This window comes from Styela clava, chromosome 15, assembly GCF_964204865.1.
Source record: "Styela clava chromosome 15, kaStyClav1.hap1.2, whole genome shotgun sequence".
Classification (NCBI taxonomy): Eukaryota; Metazoa; Chordata; class Ascidiacea; order Stolidobranchia; family Styelidae; genus Styela; species Styela clava.
The window spans coordinates 2,077,983-2,102,164 of NC_135264.1; the positions used below are offsets into that span (position 1 = coordinate 2,077,983).

General features: G+C 36.0%; 2 protein-coding genes across 2 annotated transcripts; one reads left to right on the top strand and one right to left on the bottom strand.

The window, feature by feature from the left end:
- The first annotated feature begins 2,178 nt into the window (after positions 1-2,178).
- LOC120334090 (uncharacterized) lies at positions 2,179-5,935 on the top strand. The gene is made up of 2 exons (XM_039401542.2): positions 2,179-2,365; positions 3,243-5,935. Exons 1-2 carry the CDS (start codon positions 2,213-2,215, stop codon positions 5,589-5,591), a joined length of 2,502 nt encoding a protein of 833 aa, XP_039257476.2. The 5' UTR covers positions 2,179-2,212; the 3' UTR covers positions 5,592-5,935.
- Positions 5,936-8,102: 2,167 nt separating this feature from the next.
- On the bottom strand, positions 8,103-20,602 carry LOC120334615 (trifunctional enzyme subunit alpha, mitochondrial-like). Its single transcript, XM_078120492.1, has 20 exons — positions 20,405-20,602; positions 19,868-19,909; positions 18,799-18,866; positions 17,760-17,893; positions 17,541-17,679; positions 16,687-16,774; positions 16,451-16,585; positions 15,675-15,800; positions 14,884-15,005; positions 13,268-13,434; positions 12,888-13,058; positions 12,310-12,445; positions 12,137-12,223; positions 11,249-11,389; positions 10,832-10,981; positions 10,532-10,646; positions 9,411-9,528; positions 8,914-9,004; positions 8,561-8,615; positions 8,103-8,484 (listed from the first exon to the last, which is right to left on the bottom strand). The coding sequence occupies exons 1-20, from the start codon at positions 20,478-20,480 to the stop codon at positions 8,336-8,338; spliced, it is 2,310 nt and encodes a 769-aa protein (XP_077976618.1). The 5' UTR covers positions 20,481-20,602; the 3' UTR covers positions 8,103-8,335.
- Between the last annotated feature and the right edge of the window lie 3,580 nt (positions 20,603-24,182).

Here is a 24,182-nt window from a genome sequence, read left to right on the forward strand (position 1 = left end):
AAGAACCTAGTTCGGATTCAAGAATTACAAAAAGTCGATGCATTACAATTTGTTTGAGTGGGTGGGTTTGATTTCAGTTGTTGTGTCATGGTCCATGTCTGACAATTCATTGTTTTAAGCTGTTTTTACCAATATAATAAGAAAAATAGTAAAGAAAAATGTCTGTAATCAACGTTTTAATTTAAATGGTGTCGCCACCCTTTGTTGGTTGCTAGGTACCCTAGTTTGGTGTGCTCATGTCGAACTAATAAAAACTTAATAACAAACAACAGTTATAATGACTGTAAGAAAAATTGGTGCAATTTATCGACAGGATAAAAATAGTTTATTACCGACAGTAAGCCCTGCTGTAAAATTGCTTCAGTTTAAAATATTTTCGTGAGTCACTTCGCACAAACTTCTTTCGTAGTGGTGACTTGAAAATTCCACTAAATGTTGCTTTACATATAACGCTAGATCGTTAATTAGATTATGTGTTCTAGATTATATGAAAAATATTTTAGTTTCTATTGCTCTAAATATTGCGAGAAATATACAAAAGTTCTTCGTTATAATAATTTCCTTTGTCTTCATAACCTGCAAGAGTTTTGCATATTTAACAAAAGCGACCCTTCACAAAGCAAGGATTATTGTTATTGAATCAGGTGTGACACATTCCAGTTGAATTGGCCAATCACTCGGGAAGAAAACGTGGTGTTTTTATTCTCCCATCACTTGCTGATCCGTTGTCCTTGTCCCAGTTGCGACTCGAATTATATAAGTTGCGATGAATTCCATTTTGGCCCTTTGTTGTTTACTTATATAACAGAATATCGGGTGGCAGAAGTTCTCGTGGTCTAAATCGGTAGGTTGTTGATTGAAAGTTGTGTTTCGTGTTTTCGTAATATTGAGATCATTTTTGTTTCACTATACTGTCACCTGAAAGCTTTAAAGTTTGTCGAATATTATATACAAAACGTTCATATATATAGCACAAACTATTTCAACTTTCAGTAGCTCAAAAACAAAGAATTTTGAAACCAAAAGCTAGGCCAAAAAAACAACAACATAATATTTCGCTCTTTCAACAGAAGTTTGAATAATCGTGCAATCTGGAATTTGTTTCAGAAGTTTACCATGCAGCTCTTATTTTATAGTCAAGGTAAAACAGTCTTCTTTCACTTCTCGCATGAAGTTGAATAATGGCATTTGCTTATATAATTGAAATTTCATAAATGTGGAAAATAATAAACCTTGGCACCTCTTGCACATTTTTTGCGTATTCGCACGACTAAAAACCACTTTCTTAAATAGAATTTGTAAAGAAGGGCACCCACGCTATGTCATGCAAGAGTATATTTTGTTCAATTTTAAAATCCAGATATTGATTTGCTGGTGTATTTCTGAAAACGGCCTATCAAATGTGTTTAACGCACAAAAACCAGACACTGGAAATATTCAGTCGAGTGTATATCTATCTGTGACCATATAAGGTCAAATCCAACATTTGGAATGCCATTAACGACATCGAAGGGTTGTCGTATATCAATCGATGAATGGGGAATGAATGGCGTTTCATAAACGACGGGCAAAAAGATTTAATGGCATTCCAATAAAGAAACGCTGATATACCATGTGTTTAATCCCTGTATCAAGGATAAAATATATTTGTCTTAGAGGGTACAAAGTTCAGCTTTGTTCCTTGCCTGTCGAATAACATAAAAGCTTTGGTCACAAGGGAACTGATAACATACAGTACTGAAATAACGCAAATGCTTAGTTGCCGTGCGACTGTTTTCATCAGATTCAAGTTTAACATGAAATTTTATAAAGCGGAATTAATTTGAAAAATTTAAAAAATGTGGTTTCTGGGGGTCATTTATATTGAATACCCGCTTGAATCTCACTAGCCTGTGGTGCAATATTAGTGGCCCTAAAGTTGTGGGCGTGGGCGAGGCAGTTACGTAACGGCCGCCCATGAGCACGTTTCTTTGTGATTCTGAAAGCTTCACGCTATCAAATCAGCTGTTTCACGTATCGTGCATGCAGTGATCACGCCGCGAGCGCGTGAACACGAGAGACGTTTCCCATCGACGTCGCGATTCAAGCGTTCTCATTGGTTGATTCGCCTCACCCGCCCATTATTTACGTTTGTTATTTATCATGCCTCGGTGCAATCCCCGACTGTACCTTTTTTTGTAACCTAACTGATCACAGAATTTGTCTCAGATGAATGTTATTGTATAATTCGTTCGCACAAAGGCGGCAGCAGTTTTCATTGCTATCATTTTACGGTAGAAATTTTCGACTAAATACATTTAACTGGAAAGGAATGCGATCACATCCCTGTTCACCATCACGATCTCCTGACTTCGACGGATTCAACGTAAGTTTTTCAAATATTATAGGGTAGATTGAACTGTTTGAAAGTGGATTTTATGTTTTTTCGCTTCGGTACGATGAAATGATTTCGTAAGCTGGTACCGGTAGCAATATTGAGTTTAATCAGATTAGTCACGCACCACTTATTGCTAATACCTGTAAGCGGAGGGTTCAAATATTACTGAAGTAGCCTTGACTTGTTGAGTCAAATTGTAATTTATATCTGTATGGCTTGAAGTTATGTATCAAAGTCTGCCTAGGCCACGGGCTTGTTAAAATAACAAAACAGTATGACATTTAAGCTAATTATTATCGAACACTTCATAAACTGATAATACAGCCATGAGAGGTTTTTAATTGTGGTCATCTTTTATATGTAAAACATTGAAATTTGATAAATTTATTAGTTGTGACCCTGGTTGAAAATTTTTGGGTTTTTGAACGGAAACAAATGAAAGTAAAAAAATCGTAAATCGTCTTCCACGTCTTGAACCAATGAATATTTTCCATAGTTAATGGGTAAAATGATATCTTTTTAGGAACGTGTGGGCTTTTGTATGTGTGTCTCAGTTGCATAAGAAAATAGTGCGCCTCTTATCGTCATTTCACACTTACGCTAGTTCTGCGCAATCTGTGCCCACTAAACGTTGCTACTACGTCATCGGCTCAGACGGCGACGCCCACACCCGAGTTTCCCCATTGACAGACCTCGATCACGCGTTGCCGGCGTGATCGGCAAATGTGCGTCACGTGTCGCGAAAGACTTCTTAACTGTATGAATGCCACTATATAATATTATTATGTGTATTGGCTTCATATGACAGTATGATCGTGTAAATTATCGAATTGACTTTTATTAAAACTTTATTTTTTTTTTTCAGGACTCAATATCACCAACTATACCATATTGCGATTCTCATAGAATGGTATTATTTTCAATGATGCCTGACGAACACACACAACACGATCACGATCGTTCTCGACACGACAGCTCAGCGTGCAAAGGGTGTAGTGAATGTGATGCTGCTAAAGTACTAATTTCTATACGTAACTGCGACTCAACAAGTACAATGACTTCAACTACCACATCGACTGTTGCTTCACCAGCGAAACTCGTGAGCCCACCTCAAAGAAAAACGCTATTACCTCCAAGGCTGCGATTTAGAAAGCAATATATCAACAATTATAGTTATCCAAGAAAGACTGATTCTTATTCGGCTCCACCAACGCCGTGTGAGAGTCCAAAGCCGGCGGACAGCCCCCCTACTACTTTAACCCCTCCATACACTCCCCCACCGAACAATCACAGCACAGACTCTCAATACGTTCCTGCTCAATTTACCAATTCTCAGCCTACTGTGGCAATGTCAAATCAATCGTCGTCAACCGTAGTGACTGCCTCGCAGAATCATTTTCTACAAAGTGTCAGTAATAAGTTACTACGTCACAGCAACCATCAGATGCTACACCATCCTATTTTATTGGAAAATCATGGACGCCGAAGACACGGTAGTGATGGTTATCTAATTCATCACACCGCTAAAAGAATGCGTATTATGCTCGGGGAAGAAAGGCATCAAACCATGGTTGCACCTAGTGGAAAAGTAGTACCCGAACCTCGTACAGTGATTCAGTCGCCGCCAACATCGCAAGAACCTGGGTGTTCACAAAACGTTACGACGGCAGAATCATTTCCAAAACCTGTTTCCACTATGCACTTAGAGGCTCCAAACCTTTCCCCAAGCTGGTTTCTATCTTCCCTACCGCCAAGCAATTGCGCTTCTCCAACCGAATTGGAAAAGCACATGAATAATAACAATCCGGCGAATTTACGCACACCTTTATATTTGACTCCAATTTCATCTCCGTTGAGCCACCATCATCACCAAAATGAGGAGGCACCTTCAGACCATCAGCAGCTATCATCTATTCAAGAGGAAGCTGATAGCACACGAAAAGAAGATCTTAGATCACCTCCCAAGATTGTGCAAGCAACTCCGGAGCAGGCTTTGAGAGTTGAAGCCACCAAAAGTCATGACCATCATAATAATTTGAAAGTTCATTGGAATGATAAGCCCGAAGAAATATTTCCGACCCAACAACATTCACCGCCACCTGTAGTAGCAAAAGAAACAACCCCGAGTTCAACGCAGTTTAATGACGCTGCTTTCGTGATTCCTAAACCAATTCCAAGACCTCTCAGGGAAATTAAATCCAACGTAAACAAGCCAACTCCGGTACATTCCGTGTCGGTACCGACAATATCGAAAGAGCAAGAAATTAACGTTTCTTCTGTTAATCTTGTCAAAATGGAACAAGGAAAAGGCAAAGACACCCAACCTGGACAATTTTTACCTGTTGCCGGAACCAATATACAAGCAATGCCTATCATGATCATGGGGAACGTGCAAAACCTCACTCAAGCCGGAAGCGCGGTACTTTTGGTTGTGAACCCACAACAACAGCAACAAATCTCCACTACTGTAGTATCTACAATATCACAAGCAATTTCACCGCCTCCAGTAAGTTCACCAAGGTCTCCGACTGCTATTGCACCAGCAACATCAAAACTTCAACCATTGGCGCCTAGTTGCGCGCCAATAATCATTGGATCGACCAATGGGTTAGCTTTCAACCAAAACAATCAACCAATACTCATCGGGGCAGGTTCCCCGTCGAACAGTCGAGACGCAGATCCGAGGAGACGTAACCATCAGTGCCATTATCAGGGCTGTGGAAAGACCTACTTCAAAAGTAGTCACCTGAAAGCTCATCTCCGTACTCACACAGGCGAAAAACCTTTCAAATGTGTTTGGGAGGGATGCGATAAGTGTTTCGCAAGATCAGACGAACTTTCTAGGCACAAGCGCACTCACACTGGTGAAAAACGATTTGAGTGTCCGGTCTGTCAACGAAGATTCATGCGAAGTGACCATCTCACTAAGCATATGAGACGTCATACCGAAGGTCGTCGAATTCCTAACTGGCAAAAAGAAGTTGCCAAGTTGAATCCTAATTCACAGAAATCTCCACCAAGAAATCAACATGCTGCTTCAATTGCCCCAGTTCTCTTACCCAATGGTCCCGTTCTTAAGACCGAAGTCACTATGCATTCTACTCCTTTGCAGTTGTCCCAACATGTGTTCGCGGCTGGTGTTGGGAGGCAGCAGATCAAAATTGCCCCAGCGCCCCCTAAAGAGCACTCATCACCCACTCTTACCCCGGCGTAATTACTCAGAAATACTGAATACTTGTCTTCCACTGTACGCATATGTGCGTGGCACAACGTCATTTATAAGCTGAATTCAAATCTGAACCTTGTATAACGGTGGATGGAATATATATATATGTCTCATGTTACTGCTATTTTCTTTCAAATTGCCGACAGTGTTCCAATATGTCGAAATTTATCATTGAAATATACTGATCATCCGTGAGTGATATGTAACTCGTGTTTGATTTTATATAATTCAACGATAAGTTTGTTTCAAGTATTTTTCTGTTTTGTCGAAGCGACTTTTTTCGAATTATTTTGTTCCACTTTGTATTCTTAATATATATCATGAAAATGCAATATGGCAGCATAATTAGGTAAGGGTATGTGGTTGCAGAAAAGGTTGGCAAGATGCCGAGTTGAGTTTATACAGGATCTATATAAAAAAGGTTAAAAGACTATTTTTTTTGGGAATTCATGGTAGTCGACTCGTCATAGCACAAAGGAGGGACAGCGCTTTTTCGTGATAAGCTTGTTAAATTTGAGCAAGATCCCATCATTTGGTGTTGGCCTATGCATGAATTTCGTGTGCCGCGAAAAGATTGTGAGGTCGAGAAAAAAATTTTGCAAATTAATTTGATTATTTCCTTCCTCGAATCTAAATGTGAAAATATTATTGATTCTCGAATATATTCCATATTGGGCCATGGGTCGAAAGAAACCATAATATTACACAAAAATAACGCATCTCTAGGTCTCTAAGCACTTATTGTATCAAACACTCTCGAATTGTGCCCTGTAGGGCATGTCCCACTGAACCCCGGTCCATTGTTCCCCATAGGAAACAAATATTTTCAGACCATCCCACGGCGAATTTCGGAAGGCACATCCACTCGCCAACGTTATGGATATTTTAGAGTGGACTAAAGCTGAAAAATATCAGACGGTGGTTTGTCATGTTGGAAAGGCTAAAGTCGAAAAAAGAAAAAACTGGAAATGTGAAATTTTAGTTTCAACCTCCCAAAACCAAATTCACTTCATAGCTTGTGCCGCTCTACCCGTCCGTTGTCCGTTCGCGGGGACGTTGTAACTCACCGAAGGGCGGACTGAAACTTCGAACCGCTGACAGGATTGCGGATATAGTATTAGTGTGAGAGCTGATTTTCCACTGTGTCCCATGTCCCAACGTGCCCCACCTTCCCCTACTACTAAAATATTACTTGTTTTCTTTTATTTTGATTGCTGCACTTCGTTTGGCGCAATAACTCAATCCCATGTTCATCATTCGAAAAACAGGACGTACTATTATGTGGAATCTATTGTGTATTTACCATATTATTTATGTGATATACAAACAATCCAAAGGCAAATGAGTCTAAGGTGTTCAATGTACAACTTATTGCAAGAGTATTCAGGTGATGAAACTACGGAAAGGAGGGATTTCATTTCCAAGAGAAGTTTGCAAACAAAATATCACTAGAATCAATTTGTCATCTAGTATTGCGCCCCCACTAGGACTGCTCTGTGCTGTGACTGGGAACCATACTGCTATGAAGTTTCCATCTTAGGTGGATCACGAAATCCCATAACGCAGCGGTTCCCAAAGTGCCGATTTTCTAAGTGCGCCCCGAAAATTAGCAGAATTGTGTTAAACATAACGAATATATTATTGAATATGTTAAATATATATTGTATTCATAAATGTTTCATTGTTTCTTATTTTAAATGCTCTGTATATTGTTGTTTTTCATCGGTTACGTGGTGTCCGCCTCTATTGTTAAGCAACTGCTGCGTAACAATAGAGGTAGACAATACTTCCTGCAATTTTATTTTTGCTGCACCGTGTTTAGCAAACATTGGTGTTCATTCCAAGTATTTCAAAGAAAAATCAGGCAGGGATTAAGAAGAAGAGTTGACCTTTTGCCGTTATTCCTTAGGCCATGTTTACACACTTCAAAAGGCATAAAGTACACATTAACATCACAAAATGAATTTTTTTTTGAAGGCAGCTATCTTTTTTCGTGACAGCGCGCCGTGAGTTTTTTTTTTGGCGCTGCACGAACAAAAAGTTTTGGAACCAAACGGATAGCAGTTAAAAAATTCATATTTTAACATCTCGCCCTCGATTTAAACAGGTCACATTCCTTGCTAAAGACAGGTCCACCAATAGCAATTAGCAACCCTCCTAATAGCTTCATAATCAACATTAAATTCCGAAAAAAAACTGTTAAAAATCGGTTCGAAAAAAAAAGGTTCAACGTGATAGAGTCGTTGCCCTAGAACAGTGAAGAGCTCAAATACAAAGAAGAATTTGAAGAACAGTTTTGTACAAATTGTCCACCATACATTTCCTGGATACGTTACAGCACTGTCACTTAGATTCTGTATCTGAAACTAATCTTAAACTAGAACCAATATAACACACTCAGGTTGTCAGGTCAGGCAACATCAATAATAATCCACACGAAAACTCAAAAAAGAGACTGACGGCTATCCACTTGCTTTTCAATAGTTAATAATAACTTCGTTTTCATCAATAATAATAATTTATTTGGTTTTAGAAACTCAATTCATGGACAAGAATTATAACTATAACAAGGAGTAATAATCCGGAAAGTAATTTGAAATAAACAACAAAAGTAGGTGGTCATGAACTTCGTGCAAAGCCATCGAAATACAGAAATGCCGGCATTCAAATTTTACTTTTCTCGGGCTAAATTATCACTCGTCGAAACCAAGGTTTTCAATTTGGTAAAAAACTTAATGTTTGTGGAATTTTTTAGATGGATCTTTTGCGTGTTCCAGAAGTAGATCGCACGGCGTGAAAGCGGCTCCATATTTTTGTTCAAAACGCCTCATGTGATCAACTAAATTTTGCGCTCCGTGGATATCGATGTAACGGAACGGACCTGTGACGACAATAGTGTTTCAGAATTTAAAATTTGAGCGAATAAAGGAAAAAATGACAAACAAAAAAATGCTTACCTCCAAGGTTTGGTGGAAATCCTAGACCGAATACAGCACCAATGTCTCCTTCAAGCTGTGGATAACAGAAATTGAAACACATTTACTCAGTAAATAATAATTATGTCAAGTAACATTCAAAAGTGTTACTAACCGTCTTGAATACTAAATGAAATTTCATTGAAGTAGCAATAATTACTGTTCAAACCCCTTATACAGACGTTAATACATTCGAAATGTGACTCTAAATCTATAACACTCTTTCAATACAAGGAGTTGCCACCCTGATATGTTCATGTATACTTGATACATATCGAACCCTGACAAAAAGAAACATCAACTATTTCAGGAACAAAATATGAATTGGAACTTACTGGACTTTCAAGAATTCCGTCTTGTAAACAATGGACAGCTTCATTAGTGAATCTTGTTGCAAAACGCATCGTTACGTCAAGGTCAGATGAACTGTTTAATCAGAGTAAAATAAAAATGAAAATTTATCAAGCATGGCCATATATACACAGAACCTACTGTAGGACCTAAAAAAATGGCACAGAAATCAGTGAAACTTTTTTTTGCCTTGAGATCATCCAAGACTGAAGTTCACATTTCAATTGCATTAGGTATAGTTTAAATATTATTTGAAAGCTGGAAAATGAATGAATCTAAATAAGACAAGTCTATAAGGTTTGTTCAGTTGAACATTACCTGGCACATAAACAAGGGCACACAAATTCACACATTTATTCAAACACAGCTTTTCATATTTGAGGTTTGTCAAATACTTGCGTTTGTTCGACCTTTCTATACTCTAAAGTGAATTTTTACTGAAAAAATGATTGACCATGTTCGAAGTATCCTCACTACTTACACAGATGGATCTGGAGTGACTGCATACTTTTCAATAATCTTCAATGCGTCACTATTCAAAGGACGACTCTTCGAACTTTTGCCATCATAAACGTAAAATCCTTTTCCTGTTTTTCTACCTAAAAATTAGATTAAAAAAGATATTCATATAAGATACAACACAAGAGATCGATATTGCAACACATTCACCATTTCTAAACAATATCGGTGCCGCGATAGAGTTCCAACGGACGTGGCTTGATCTAGTCGCATTTGAACTGGCAATAGAGGTAATGGGACTGGATATACCTACCAATACATTTGGGATTAGATCTGGAAACGAAAAATCAAAAGTTGGGAATGGTTTACAAAACCTACTTCAGTACTACTGTACATTCTCCTCCATCAATTTGGATGGAGCAGCAAAACATTGTAAGCACAACTCTGCAAATTACCATATTAATTCTCGAAATGGGATGGACAGTAGGAAATTTAATGACTACAATACAGAAAAATTATCAGTTAGTGGAATAGGACAATCATAAAAATGACAGTAAAACGGTATTGGAAAGCTAGTCCAATAGACTATCGTCGAATGTGAAATTTGAAAACTGATCTCATACAGACTGCTTGTACAACACAAGTTCACAAGCACATGAATCTCAATTAATACTTTTGCACTGATGTTAGAATGTCAGGGCATTGAATATTTCATTTTGTTTGTTGTTGTTTACTTTTAAGCTGCTTTGTGTGCAGCAGACTGTTGTATGTGCTCAAAACACTTTAATATCATCACAAATTGTACGCCACTTCTTTTTTTGCGCGACATCGGAGTATTTATGCTCGAATTACCTTCCGCTCACTTTTTTTTAAATTCTCTCCACTGTGTTGTTTAGAGTAAGTGGGCATGCGCTATTCACATTTTGCGAGCTTTCCTGATTTTTGGTATATTCGTGTATCTTGCCTTGTATTGCGTCTTTGTTTTGTTTTAACAGAAAATCGAAATAAACTTTAACTTTACAATATGAATAAAAAAGGTCACAGCTACCAACCCTAGCTATGACCTATGGGTGGCTAAAAACAATTCAGTTTATTCCTAACAAAATCAGAACCATGAATTATAAATATATAAAGTATATTTACCACAAAATCCAGCAGTAACCATATCTTTCATTAAATCAATGCTTCCACCTTGCAATCTTTCTCCGAGTGCAGAACCAAGGTATTCAGCGATGTGTGTGGCAACATCAATGCCCACCTAGATTACATATGCATAAACGTCTTCATTTTTTAAAATGAATAAAGATTAAAACAGCTAATAATAAGACAAATAGGGAAGTTAGTTTTTCATCTAATAACAGCATTAACCACAATGTATGAAGCAGAAATAATATATTTGACAATGATAAAGACTAAACAAAAACAAATTGAATGATATACTACCTCATCTAAAACAGTGGCAACACCAATTGGGAATCCAAATCCTGATGTAAGCTTATCTATTTTCTTCGCATCATGACCTTCTTGGAACAATCGAATCATTTCTGACAGACCAGGAGCTAAAATTCTTGTCGTGTAGAAACCGGGACCATCCTGAGTGAGAATAAAAATTTCTCAAAAAAACAGTAAATAATGAAATACGGATTGCAGTTCTTCACAATATAAATATTTAAATTTGCCAATAAACATTAATTCTGTGTATCTCAACATAAAGAATATACTCAAATGTTTAAAAATGACTGTTGTGACTCGATGAAAAGAATCATTTGTACAGTAGTTTCAATCAGCTGGACTTCTCAACAGGCAAGTTTAAAGAATCATAAATGAATACGCCCATAATACCAACATTATTAGTTTTACCTTGACTAAAACAACCAATTTTCCTTGTCTCAGACCAACATCAACGGCAGAAGCGATGGTGTCTTTTGACGTCTTGTCTGTTGTGATGATTTCCAAAAGTTGCATTTTATCCACAGGTGAAAAGTAGTGCATTCCAATTACCTAAACATTTTAAAAAGTTCATTCAAAAGACTGCGCTAACGCTAGTAAGCTACATAAAAAGAAAGTATTGGCCAAGATGCAAGATATAAATAACATTATTGCAAAAGTAAAATACAACACAATTTATTCTGGCCTTCTGAAAACTCAACACTCAAAAAACAAATCATATTACAGAAATGCCTGGAAAACAAGCAAAACTCAAGGATGAAGTTTATAACGTGTAATGCACGTCAGGCGTTTCATGTGATAGAAAAATGACGCACGCATACAAGTTGAAAACAATGACAAAGTACTTAGTGTATATCGGAGGCAAACAGGTTGCAGACATGAGACATGTCAACGCATTCGGGCAATAATTACTTTTGGTTGAAGAAAGTGCAAAAAGAAACACAACAAAACAAATGAACGCTGGAACATGTGTAGGCTACTCGCTACTTTAAAATTTGAAGGCAGTCAAACTGCTTCATATGAGAAATTGAGAACTAATAACAATCAAGATTCCATATACCGGTATTTAAAATCTAAAATTTGTATTCACAAATTTATTGTAATACAAATAAGATTTGCAAAACGGAGAAATTTAAAACTCATGTTAAAAATTTTTCAATACATACATGGAATTTAAAAAGTGAAATTAATTAGAAATATACTGAGACTCACAAATGATGTGCGAATAAAGATAAAAGAAATATGGTGATTCTTTATATTCTGTTAGTTGAACCCCTGCAACACACAAACATTCCTTACTTTTTCTGGTCTCTTGCTTGCTTTCGCAATATCAGTTATGGGTAATGCTGATGTGTTTGACGCAAAGATACAATGCTCTGGTATAACCTAAAAATTAACAAACATGTTTATATTGATTCATATCCTTCTTTTATTTTAAAAAAGAAAACCATTTTCAAACAGTGGGTACTTGCCGCTTCAGTTTCTTTTATAACTTGATGCTTTACTTTCATATCTTCAAAAACAGCTTCAACAACAATATCCGCGTTTTTCAGACTATCGTATGATAAAGTAGCATCGAGTTTGGAAACAATTTGATCTCTTTGAAAGCTGTGAAACATAAATGAACATTTTGATTATGCTCATAAAAACAACGTTTTACATCAAATAGGTAATCTTGCAATGCTATGAAAACATTTAAAAAAAAATATATATGCAGGTTACTATATTTGAAAAAGTTCGTCATACAAATAAGTAAATATATGAAAATAATTCATAAAATAACAATGATTGGTCCAAATGATAATATATCTACAGAATACGACGAAAAGTTCTGCAGGAGGTTAAAAATTCTGATAAGCTTTGACTACACTGGCCAACAACATGTTCACAGGTTTATTGCCACTACAGTCCTGCTACGCTATACATTTTTATCCAATTTAAAGTAGCATCTGAACTCAGCCGATTATCACTACTGTTTTTTAACGTGCTAGTCAGCAAGATATAAAACAAGTAGTTAAAAAGCAAAAAGCTAACCAAACATTTCGCTTACGTGGTTATTTTCTTCTTTTTTGCTTGCGTATTGAAGCCTTTGTAAATTTGTTCCTGCCCTCTTGCTAGCCCGAAAGAAAAACTGTCTTTCAAGATTGTATGGAAACCTTTGTCCAAACTAACTTGTGCAACACCAGCACCCATTAAACCAGCCCCAAGAACAGCCAAGTTCCTAAAAAAAAATCGAATCATCAAACCAAAGAAATTATTAGTAATGGTAAAAAAAAACTCTTCATCAGTCATCCAGTCTCGATGTTTATACCAATGTTCAATGACATTAAATCTTATATTATTAAATTGTCATCATTCCTACGAATCCTACTTCATTTAATAATGTACGGTAAATTTGGATAGATAGTGGAATAGAAAGTACATGCATACTCGACTTTACGCTGGGGTTTTCCATATCTGTTCTTTTTGCAATAAGTTTGTCCTGCATAAAGACCAATTAAAGCTTTGGATTCGTTTGTTTGAGAAAGTTTTCCAAATGCTTCTGATTCCATTTTATATCCTGCATCCTTCCCCTTAGCTATTCCTTCCTGAATTACCTGAAGATATTGTTTTTTAAAAATATAAAATATTATCACACCTGATTTTATCCAAAGCAGTGTGGATTATTTTACATGACAGGCACAATTGAAAACTTTCGACTGCTTTTAAAAAAGCAAATTATGTTTTTTTTTCTAAAAGATGTCCATGCGCGGTCTGAATCCAGACTCTCTCGAGTATTCGATTCGAACCGCACCTAATTTCTTATATTAGATCATTGGCGCAAATTAGGATATGGGACGGTTTCCTTTAATAAAATGACTTTCATACTTTTATTAATAAAGGTTGTTACTTATCGATTTCAATCGGTAAGTATGTTGATAGGTATGTGTTTGTTTGTATGTCTGTTAGATGCACGCGATATCTCACGAAAGCGAGATTGAATCTGCTCCAGATTTTGCATGTGCATTCATCTTATTCATCTCGGACCAGAAGCCTATTGATTTTGAGCGAATTATGTCTTATAATTAGCGAGTTATTAGCTCTTTTGATCCGTATAACATATATATTCGTACTACCATCCTTGGTCATAATAGTTATTTTCGGACTATTTTACGTTTATGTTCATGTTTTGTGAAGTATTCCGCACTAACTAAATCATTTTGAGCATCCAACTATGATCCGTGCTTGATCTGTCAACATTTTGTTTTTTTGTAAATTTTTTATTTTACTACTAAGTGAATTTTATTTGTGTAGGTATTTCAAAGCTTAGAGATACACGAAAGTATTTGTCATTACTTCAAAAATAAGTCATTTGAACGAGCGGGAAACAATTTCGCGCACATAATAAACAAACAAAGATTCCAGACAACTATCGTGGACATGCTCTCACATATCATTGATTATTTCGCGTTTCGCTTCGCTTGCGAAGCTGAGTCTGGTTTTTCTTCAAAGGTGACGTAACTCTCTTTCCGAAGAGCGCTTGGAATTTCGTTTCTTTGTAACACGTGTTCATCGAAGCGATAAGAGTGTGAAACGTTCTCTCAAAAATTTTTGAAATTTCTCTCTTCTTACACGCGTAGGGTCGAACGGTTTCGCCTACGTCACTTGGGCGCGTTTTAGTAGGAAGACGCGAAAATAAGCTTTTTAAAGAGATATTGGGGGTGTTCCTTGTACGTTTGGTTAACTGGTCATTACATATTATAAAATGGTACATAAAGTCGATTGTATACAGCGGAAAAAAAGGGTTAATTAATTAGTGATGGGACACAAGGTGTCACTATGGAGTAAGAGCGCTGTTTTGGGGGGTCCCCTAACTTTCGATCGATAAGTCTTCAGTCTCTGACCGATATTCTCGTTTTAGAATTTGCTCATATTTGCACCTGACTATTAAATGAACTGTAGCGCGGAGGAAGTGCGCGTTTAAGGATGTCAAAAACTAGTAGTCAAAATTTGAAAGAACGCCACTTCTGTTCTGATTCTAAAACAAATCGAAAATACAAACTCACATCAGCAATTAGCAGTGGCGCAGGGTAGAGTCCTTTTGTTTGTGCTCTGACCTTCTTTTTCACAAGGTTTTCGAAGAAGTAATTGCGTATGAATTCTTTTTGTAGAAGAGAATTTATCATTCCTGAAAAATTGATGATTATTAATCTGGCTTTTAGTCAAATTAAAGCTTTCATTCATTGAATATGTATTTAAAAGCCTAAGTAACCTTCTTTCTGTTAAATTTGGCCTATTGTGCATTGAATAACCATTTTTGTATATCGCTAGGAAAATGTAGTACTCAAGCTTTATACTGATCTTGTCGGCGCACTAGAAGTATGTGTACCAATATGGGGGTAACTAATTTTGCCTATTTTACATCAAGTTTGTGTAAAGGAACTGAAACCTATGGGCAGGGGGATATTCACTTGGCTAACACAGACATTTTCCGAGCTCGCAATAGAGGTAAAATGGGAAAAATCGGAATAAAATTATGGCCTAACCCTAACATGGTACACATACTACGGGAGTACCGATTTTCCTATATAATTTAGATATTTGTGTAATTTTATGCAATACAATCCTTAGTCATCTTTGTCCCATGATGTATGACAATAAATGGTCGCTTTGATCATAAAATGATGAGGGAACTTATCTAAATATAAAAAACCAATACTAAGTTATTATATATACATATATCTCAGAAATAATTTTCATCTCATATCAGTTGCATATCTAACAGTTAAGTCAAACTTTGTCCATCAACTATGAAAAAATTTATCTTCAAACCAAGTCAATATCAAACTAAGCTCACTGTCTTGAAATGATAATTTCCTTGCTGGAATTGACACGGATCCATCAGCAAGACCTCTTGCTACATCCACAGCTACTTTCTCTAAATATTGCATAGTCAGTGTTTCTGGATCTTGTAAACCAGGACCTATGATAACAAGAAAAAGATAGTAATAAGCTGAGGGATTTTAAGTGAAATTGCTCTGCTGTTCGAATGGTCCTCTGTTAATTTAAAGCAGGACAAAAATTGTTTCTTTTTGTTACTGATCTTACAGCATTATCAGGAGTGCAGAAATTGTGAGCTAAAATAAAAAGCATAAATTTTTGAAGAAAACTGCTATTCAAATTTATTGTCACACCGACTTTAAACAAATTCAGTGAGAAACATTTTTATAACATCGTGTATTTTGCAACAGATTTTTGCTAGATAGTTTTGCGAATACGACAACGGCAATCAGGTACTGGTATAGGCTTTGAGACAAAAAAAGGATTGGAAATGCCTGCACATAACTAAACTAAAAACTTGTTCTGTGGGCACACCATTCAAAATTGGCACTTCTTCGCAGGCCGCAGTTTGCACACCCCTGATTTGAAGCATTATTATTTAAGAAAAAAACCCAACCAATATATGCATTTATAATGAAATATGATAAAAATAAAGAGTTCTAAAACATTTGAACATTTTGCAGATTATATCTTTTATTTTCCAAATTCGGAAATTCACAATCCCCAACAATCTCTAAAATATTACAAAAACAATCTATAGTGCAGTACCGAAATACATAAAAAGCTTCTTACCTAAAGGATCAACCAAGTGATCAACAAGATTCAGTCTTTTTGCCTTTTTCGCTGGAATATTTTTTCCAGTCAATGCCATGTCTAGAGCTGTTTGAGCACCAACAAGAGCTGGGAGCCTCTGTGTTCCACCAGCACCTATGATAAGATTTATGATAAATTACCAAACAGAATGGCAAAGTACACGATATAACAATCATAGAGCAAAATCATGCAAACTACGTAAAACATTATTTTACCTGGTAAAAGTCCAAGCATAACCTCAGGTAATCCAAGATTTGTTCTTTTATCTGTTGTTGCAATACGATAGTGGCAAGCGAGAGTCAACTGGAAATGACATTAAGATAAAAGGGAATAATTGATTAATTAATTTTAATATCAAATTTAATTTGCGTATAGTATCAAGAACTCCACTAGGAAAGCAACTTAAAAAGGTGACCTCATCAATTTTTTCGCATTGCATTTGTTATGGAATTCCATCTGGCTGTTTCCATAACAGTGTTTGTTTCAATAGTTCTCACAAAATTTTATATTCAGGATAAAACTATATATTATCGTTCAGTGGCTACTTACAAATTTTCTATCAATACTCTTCCTATTATACATTCTCGAGTAAATCTTATGCTGCTAACACGGATATGCCCCAGAACAAGGGATGACCAAAACGGAATATTTTGCAGTTCGAATACATTCTGAGGAAATATTTTTTAATATGAAATATTGGATATATTCTAAATAGGGGGCACATTAGTTGAGATATTTTACATTTTGATCTGCTTGTCTGACGGCTCAAAATCCCCAACTTTTAAATAAAATGCTTCAAATTATTCCTAAATTTATGCTCAAAAAATTAGACTCAGACTTCATTGTTGAGCCTTGCTGCTGCTCAGAAATAAAAGCAGTTTGCATACCAAAACAGGAAAGCAATGCCCAAATGAAAAATAATTGCTCATCTGGCTTCCATGTTAACGATTTAAAAAGTCCAAACTGAGTTACCCATTGGTTGAGGAAAACTGATTTTTCACAACAATGGTAGTAATTTTTCAAACTGATCCATATGTTCACTTCAGCAACAAGTCGTTTAAATAGTTACCTCGAGACCTCCACCCAATGCCATTCCATGGATAGCAGCAACAAACGGTTTTCTACTTTTTTCAATTTCGGAAAACATTTGTTGACCACCAGCTGCAAGATCTCTTGCAGCTTCTTCGTTTCCCGCTCGTTGAATCATACTAAGTTTTTATTAAAATAATTTTACAAAAAGTCAAAATACAAAAGGCTTATTAAAATTTTGAGTAAATAAACTGCATACTCTATATCTGCACCAGCGACGAATGAACCTGGTTTTCCAGATATTAAAACAGCACTTGTTATTTCCTCAGTCATTTGCACTCGATCAAAGCATTGCCTAAACTCTTCAAAAACTCCCTCACTCAAAGTGTTGAGCTGTGAAGAATAAACATATACATATTAAAATAATTGTTTAACTCATTGACAATATTGACCTAACAAGTTACATCGCAAAACCACAATAACAACATGTTGAAATAAATAGAATGAGTATTAGGGCCGGGGAGCCGGAGCCTAGTACCATAACTTTTGTCCCAGCTTGAACCAAGCTCAACATATTAAATTAAGCTGAGCAGGATGAGGCTCATAGAAATTATAGTAGTTGCAGCTCCGTATCATTATATTATTTTACCATATTCAAACTTTTCTAGTTGGGTTACGAAAGACTAATTCTCTATTCTTCCTCTATGCCTTTATGCAAATGGATCCGAATGCGTATTATGCAATGATGTTGAAGCAGGAATACTACGACTACACTGTGCAATTCAAGAGTCTTGCTGCACACTAATACAAATGTATTTCTGTAACGTTTCAAGCTCATCTGAGAAAGTCAGTCTTTGGTCAGACGAAACCTTACAGAAATACACACATTCAAAAGTGTTAAATGCATTTGAACAGATATTATTTCATGGTGGTGGTTATACCAAAAAATCTCAATGGAAAGGTCAAAACGAACCTCCTGAGATGAAGGCATTGTGATTTCACACCATGTCCCCAGCATGATCCAAAATGAAAGAGGTAATATTCAGATGCTTTAATAAATACATGATGATGAATAAAACAAGTATATATATATATTCGACGCAATTTAAAATCTAAATCTCTCAATTCATATTTTGGGATTTAGATTAGGGAGGTGTTCACTTCACCCCTGACCCCAATAGTTAGTTACCGTAACTGCACATGATATTTGGTAGTTCCATAGTAAGGAAATTTTCATTCTCCAATACAGGGTATATCGGGTTTTTAGTATTGTATTCATAGTATTTTATCACACAAACCTTGGCATCTTGTGAATCAAGCCGTAATATAGCAACGTCATTTTGAACTTCAAAAGTGATGTGTTTACCTGCAAAAACAGCATTTACAAGCATACATAATATGACATATAATATAATCACTGCCAAAATGTTTGAATTGAAAAAAAAATTTAGCAATCTGCATGTCAAAAGTAAGGGTCTCCAGATGTACGCTTGCTAAAGTATAGCTACAATTGTCCAAAATGGCATTTGAACCGACTATAATGAACTCACTAATGTCAGCAATCTCTCTCTTAACGATATCGTTATGTCGAGAAAAACGAGAGAAATAGCTTGCTCAATTCTGAATGACTGTCTGCGTGACCATTCGTATACTTTGAGGGCCGTATTACGGCACTGCGACTTCGCAGTGATGAGATTTTTGAATGGCGTAGTCAGGTAGGGGTTTGGAATGTGATATGCAAAATTTGTTGAGCCAGGCCAACTAGAAGTACTTCAGGAGACCCGAAAATAATACCTTTCAAATGCAAGAACACCACACTGGCATACTTAAGTTTCCAATGCAATTTCCATGTTTGGCCTACATATTTCAAGACAATCAAGAATATAACATTTGAGTGAATAGTTGTAAGAATAATACAGTACAGCACAGTTTTCCGATTCCAAGAATAACCCCCACATTGAAGAAATCAATTATAATAGCCAGTACAAATCCCTTCTTTACGAGACAGTGTGGGTCTCCATATCAGTATCGACAAACCAACCTTGTGCAATAAACTAAAATCAAAGGAAGCGCAATCGGGATTGCTCGAAAAATATAATCCAATTTACCGAAGGAAATTTTTTTTACCATAATGCCCAAATTTTTCTCACATGGAGGCCGCGATTAATTTAGATTATTACAGAGAAAAGCATGGCGTAATCTGACCCATCTGCAGTTGTGCCAGACGCCCTCGTTTCAGGAACAAATAGACTTTTTGTTTTATTGAACAAAATATCGTAAAATCTTGGGTTTGTTTGGGGAACCGTGCCCTACTGAATAAACTTCTTGTCTGGGGTTAAATCAACCAGATTCGATAAGTTATCTCACCATTCATTTGGGATGAGGTTGACAGATATCTATTTGCTGAACCTGGAAATATAAAGTAGAAATTATACATGTGCTCCAAATCATGGCATATATCACATAGAGACATACACTAAAAATATACCTGTATACAGGCAGACAGGTGTGGTGATATACCGGTATATGTTAATATAGAAATATTATTTAATTGGTCTGATAGAGGAAACAGTTAGCATAACCACATTAGTCCACTTATTTCAGTACTTACAGACTTATTACCGTGTTAAGCAAAATCTTCAAAAAAATTTATCAATTCAGTACCATAGTTTTTGGACTACCATGATGCAGATGCATGTTATTTTAATTTGTAAATTAATGAATGTTGAATAAAAGAAAATTCAGCAATCCAGTAATAGTGAGATCCACAGATTGTATCAGAATATAAAGTGCTTTGAGTAATCTGCATTTGTCAATATGAAATACTGAATATCAGAATACGGGAGATTAGAATAAGTCAGAATGCAGGAATGTGCGAAACAACAAATGAATACAGAATCTTACCAGTTACAAATCTATCCACTGTTCTTCGTAAAACGGTATTTCGACTTAAGGATAGACATCTTATAATTGAAGACATCGTGGAGCATTGGGGAATCTTCGCGAACTATCGTAGAAAATACCACTGAAGAAAAACTGAAAAACCAACAACAAATATAAAAAAACACAAGAATCCGCAAGCAATTCGCAACGAATCCCCAAAGGTCAAATGGTTAAGCCGGCATATATGATGTCATGCGTGCAATTATTACGTCATACGGAGTAACATATTCTTAGCAAATACTGTCTTATCTTACCGTTTCCTATTTTAAGATTAGTCTAAGAAATCGTATCTTTAATTAAATCAAAATATAAAATAATAAATATACGATATATTTATAAGATGTTTCATTATGGAGAAGAATTTTTTAAGTGTAAAGTCCAAAGGTTACCATTACCTTTGCGCAATGTCACATTTCGAAACTGCATTGTTCTGCTAGTTGCCCCACAAGAAGCAGCGCCCAAACTAATATTGAATTTTAACTTTTGTTGTTTATTTCTTTCTTTTTGTTTACTAATCTAAACAGAAGCTTATCACTATGTTATAATTAGAATTCGCATATTGCCACTGGCATCGTCACATAATTCTCGTTCTAACCCCTTGCGCTCACCAGAATTTTTTACAAGGAAACTTCGCCGTGAATTTTATTTTCACGTACTCATATATGCCGGTTGACTTTATTCTTTCGCTTCAGTGAGGGTGTCGTGGGATTTTTCTTGTCACTTGTGTGAGTGAATGAACACAAGCGATGGCTACACAACACTCGTTAGCCTATAAACCTTTTTTATGTTTTGCGTATCTTTTCAATCGGAATAAAGTTCCGGGTTTGTTTCTCACTGGTCGTTTCGTATACCGGTACTTCTGGCCCAGCGACTCTTAGGCAGTCTTCCGATCGCATGTTTGATTTTAAAGTCAGCTACAAGTCTGACCATCCAAAACAAATAACTGATTTCCTATTCCCAAGTTATATTTATACTTCAGGAACATGCAACAGGTGCACATTCAATGTAATATTTGGCGAGGATGCGACGTTTACAACAATGTTGACCATACAACTTTCGACTGCTTCGTGAAAAACAGGTCTTGACAATAGCAAATGTTCAAATTAAACGGCTGAGTGGCAGGGCTGCCAAGATGAAATCCAAGGGATTTTTATCACAAAACTGGAGAGAGCAATATAATTGTATAAATTATACGTACAATTTTTTTTTAGTAAATTCCTATTTTATATATTTTTTAATGTTTTGTTTTTTAGTCTAGATGTTTTTTGAGGTCAAACTAGATGTTTTTATTCAGACAAAAGTGGCAGCCCTGTTGAGCGGTAGGCCTATATCAATTCAAAACATCGCTTCAGAGACCGTGACAAGTGTCGAGGTATTATTATCCCCGAATGCAGGGCAATTGCGGCCGTGCTCCCTGGGAAACAAGAATCATGACATAATCGGCGTTTCAGGGTCGTCTCTCGTCTGGCAATGCTCTAGTTTGGATCACACGGATAACAGCTCACGACTATCCACGTAGAAAAACTGTCAGCCTCGAAATGTTACTCGAAAATGGCATCATCGGAATCAACCCGTTTATGAGATATTTTTTTCATTTTAGGATTCAGCTCGTTTGAAGTAGGGCTTGGAATGATTTATTGGTTAACCGATTTTAGATTGTTAACGGTTACGAATTATTTAAACTGACATATCAGTTACAAATCACCTTTATACTGTACGATTTTTTTTTAAATGGTTAGTTCATTGTACCTGTTTTTTGATTAGGTTTTTCACTTCGAACATATATCATGTTCTGCAAGAGTTCATTTCATTACCAATCATATATGCAATAAATGGTGACAAAACCGACTTGAATTAACCTTCTGAAACGGACCAGATCAACGGACAACAACCAGGACAGGCAACAATTAGACGGAATCTACCAAAAAGCTGACCAAGCGGAAGCTCTGAACAATTGCCAAGAAACCGTCTCTACAAAACGTGCGAACTTACGAACGTCGGGGAGATTCAAATTGCCTGGAACAGCGATTGAAGTAGCTAATTGCTGACAAGCCGAAATAATCAAAAACATTACGAAAAGACAATAATCTCAATTGAAAACAGTTGAACTATGGTAACGGACTTTGGAAACGTTAAAATCATGACTATGGACTGTATTGAACATCGATCGAAATGAACTCTTTCAGAACATGATATATGTTCGAGGTGAAAAACCTAATCAAAAAACGGACTGTTGAAAACAATGAACTATATGGACTGCTTTACGGTAAATTACGCGCTCTATTCCGAATAATAGAGAGAGGAATTTTCGCGCATACCTAATGGATATACAGATCAGGAGCATGTTATGCTACAATTTGTTTCATGATTTGCAGGTTTTTCTCCTCATTGACACAGACATTTTTCATTCTTTCAATATTATTAAGGTAAAGTCCTTTACTTCTTTTATATGTACATGGCGTTTCATTCGGCTTTCAATTTTTATAAATTAATTAATGGTAACAACTTTGAATATTCTAATTTCAAATACCTTTCAAGCGATTTATATTATTGAAAATTTGCGGCTAGCATCCCTTTTTCGATTAGATAGATTTCGTCATTAATAAAATTCTTTCTAAAAGTAGATTTGAGCGGATCATACTTTTATTTATTTACAATGCCGTCAAATAGAACGGTGAAATAAAAAGCTCGTTAAACAAAAATTGTATCCAAAAGCGTTATTTATTCAAAAAAGCCCTGAGATGGCATAAACTTAAAAATGCGTTTTTTCTGCCCGACGTGAGCCAAGCATATATTGACCAACTAGGTCTACAAAATCGTAACAATGCAATAATGCGAGCATTAAGTATTTTAGCGTAGCGAAGTACATTGAATTGAAAATATGTTTTAACCGTCCAAAACCAGAAACTTGAAATAAAAATACGCCATTCTTCTGTAATTCTAATTTAAAACTTTTACCCTTTTCTATAACCTCTTCTTTATTTCATTGTCTCGTCTCATTGTAGATCATATACATGTAAATATTTTTTTGATCTATGTCATTAATTTTAGCATTGTGTATTGTATTTTTCTATATATTTTCAATTTATTAGAGGTGCCAAATCTTTAAATTTCCAATTATCTGGAGAAGGAGATAATATAGCAACTAACCCCCAAATGTACCCCATTTCATGTTGAAATCGTCAAAACAAAGTTACTTTTTCCCGAAATTCGAACAAAGACTTTCGTAGGAATCAAATTACACCAGTTTTAAAAGCATAACATGTTCCACCCAGTCATTGTCAAATTAAAATTTATATTCTCAAAACCTTTGGCACTGATTGAAATAATTATATCTAAGTTCCCATCCGTACGATGTACATAATTACCCTTATTGAGATAATAGGAGTTTCTGTTTATAACGTGAATCACGAGCTCACGTTTACAGTATTTAATTAGATTTATGATCGACGTATAAATACGACTCGATATCTTTCAATAAAAAGCTAGTGTGGATAAATGTTTTAAGATTTGTATTCTGTGTGTTGTGGAAATTTACGAATAAAAACATAATATGGAGATTTTTAACTTATCTTCATTCACGTGGGCGTTGAAGCTGAAGGGTGAACAGGGTGACTTGCAAGTCAGAGACAATCTACGAAATAGCAATATACGGTAACATCGCATTCAAATACCAATTACATATGCTATACCTTGATCCCCGTGGCGTTTAATTCAAAAGAATATCACTACCTGTATT

What these genes read in the sequence shown, in the direction of transcription:
- LOC120334090 (XM_039401542.2), top strand. Translation starts at nt 2,213, where the DNA reads ATGTTATTGTATAATTCGTTCGCACAAAGGCGGCAGCAGTTTTCATTG. An exon ending in CTGACTTCGACGGATTCAAC is followed by an intron (nt 2,366 to 3,242) that starts GTAAGTTTTTCA and finishes TTTTTTTTTCAG; the next exon opens with GACTCAATATCACCAACTAT.
- LOC120334615 (XM_078120492.1), bottom strand. Translation starts at nt 20,480, where the DNA reads ATGTCTTCAATTATAAGATGTCTATCCTTAAGTCGAAATACCGTTTTA. An exon ending in AAAAAGAAGAAAATAACCAC is followed by an intron (nt 12,446 to 12,887) that starts GTAAGCGAAATG and finishes TATGTTTCACAG; the next exon opens with CTTTCAAAGAGATCAAATTG. An exon ending in TTGCCACTGTTTTAGATGAG is followed by an intron (nt 10,647 to 10,831) that starts GTAGTATATCAT and finishes TATGTAATCTAG; the next exon opens with GTGGGCATTGATGTTGCCAC.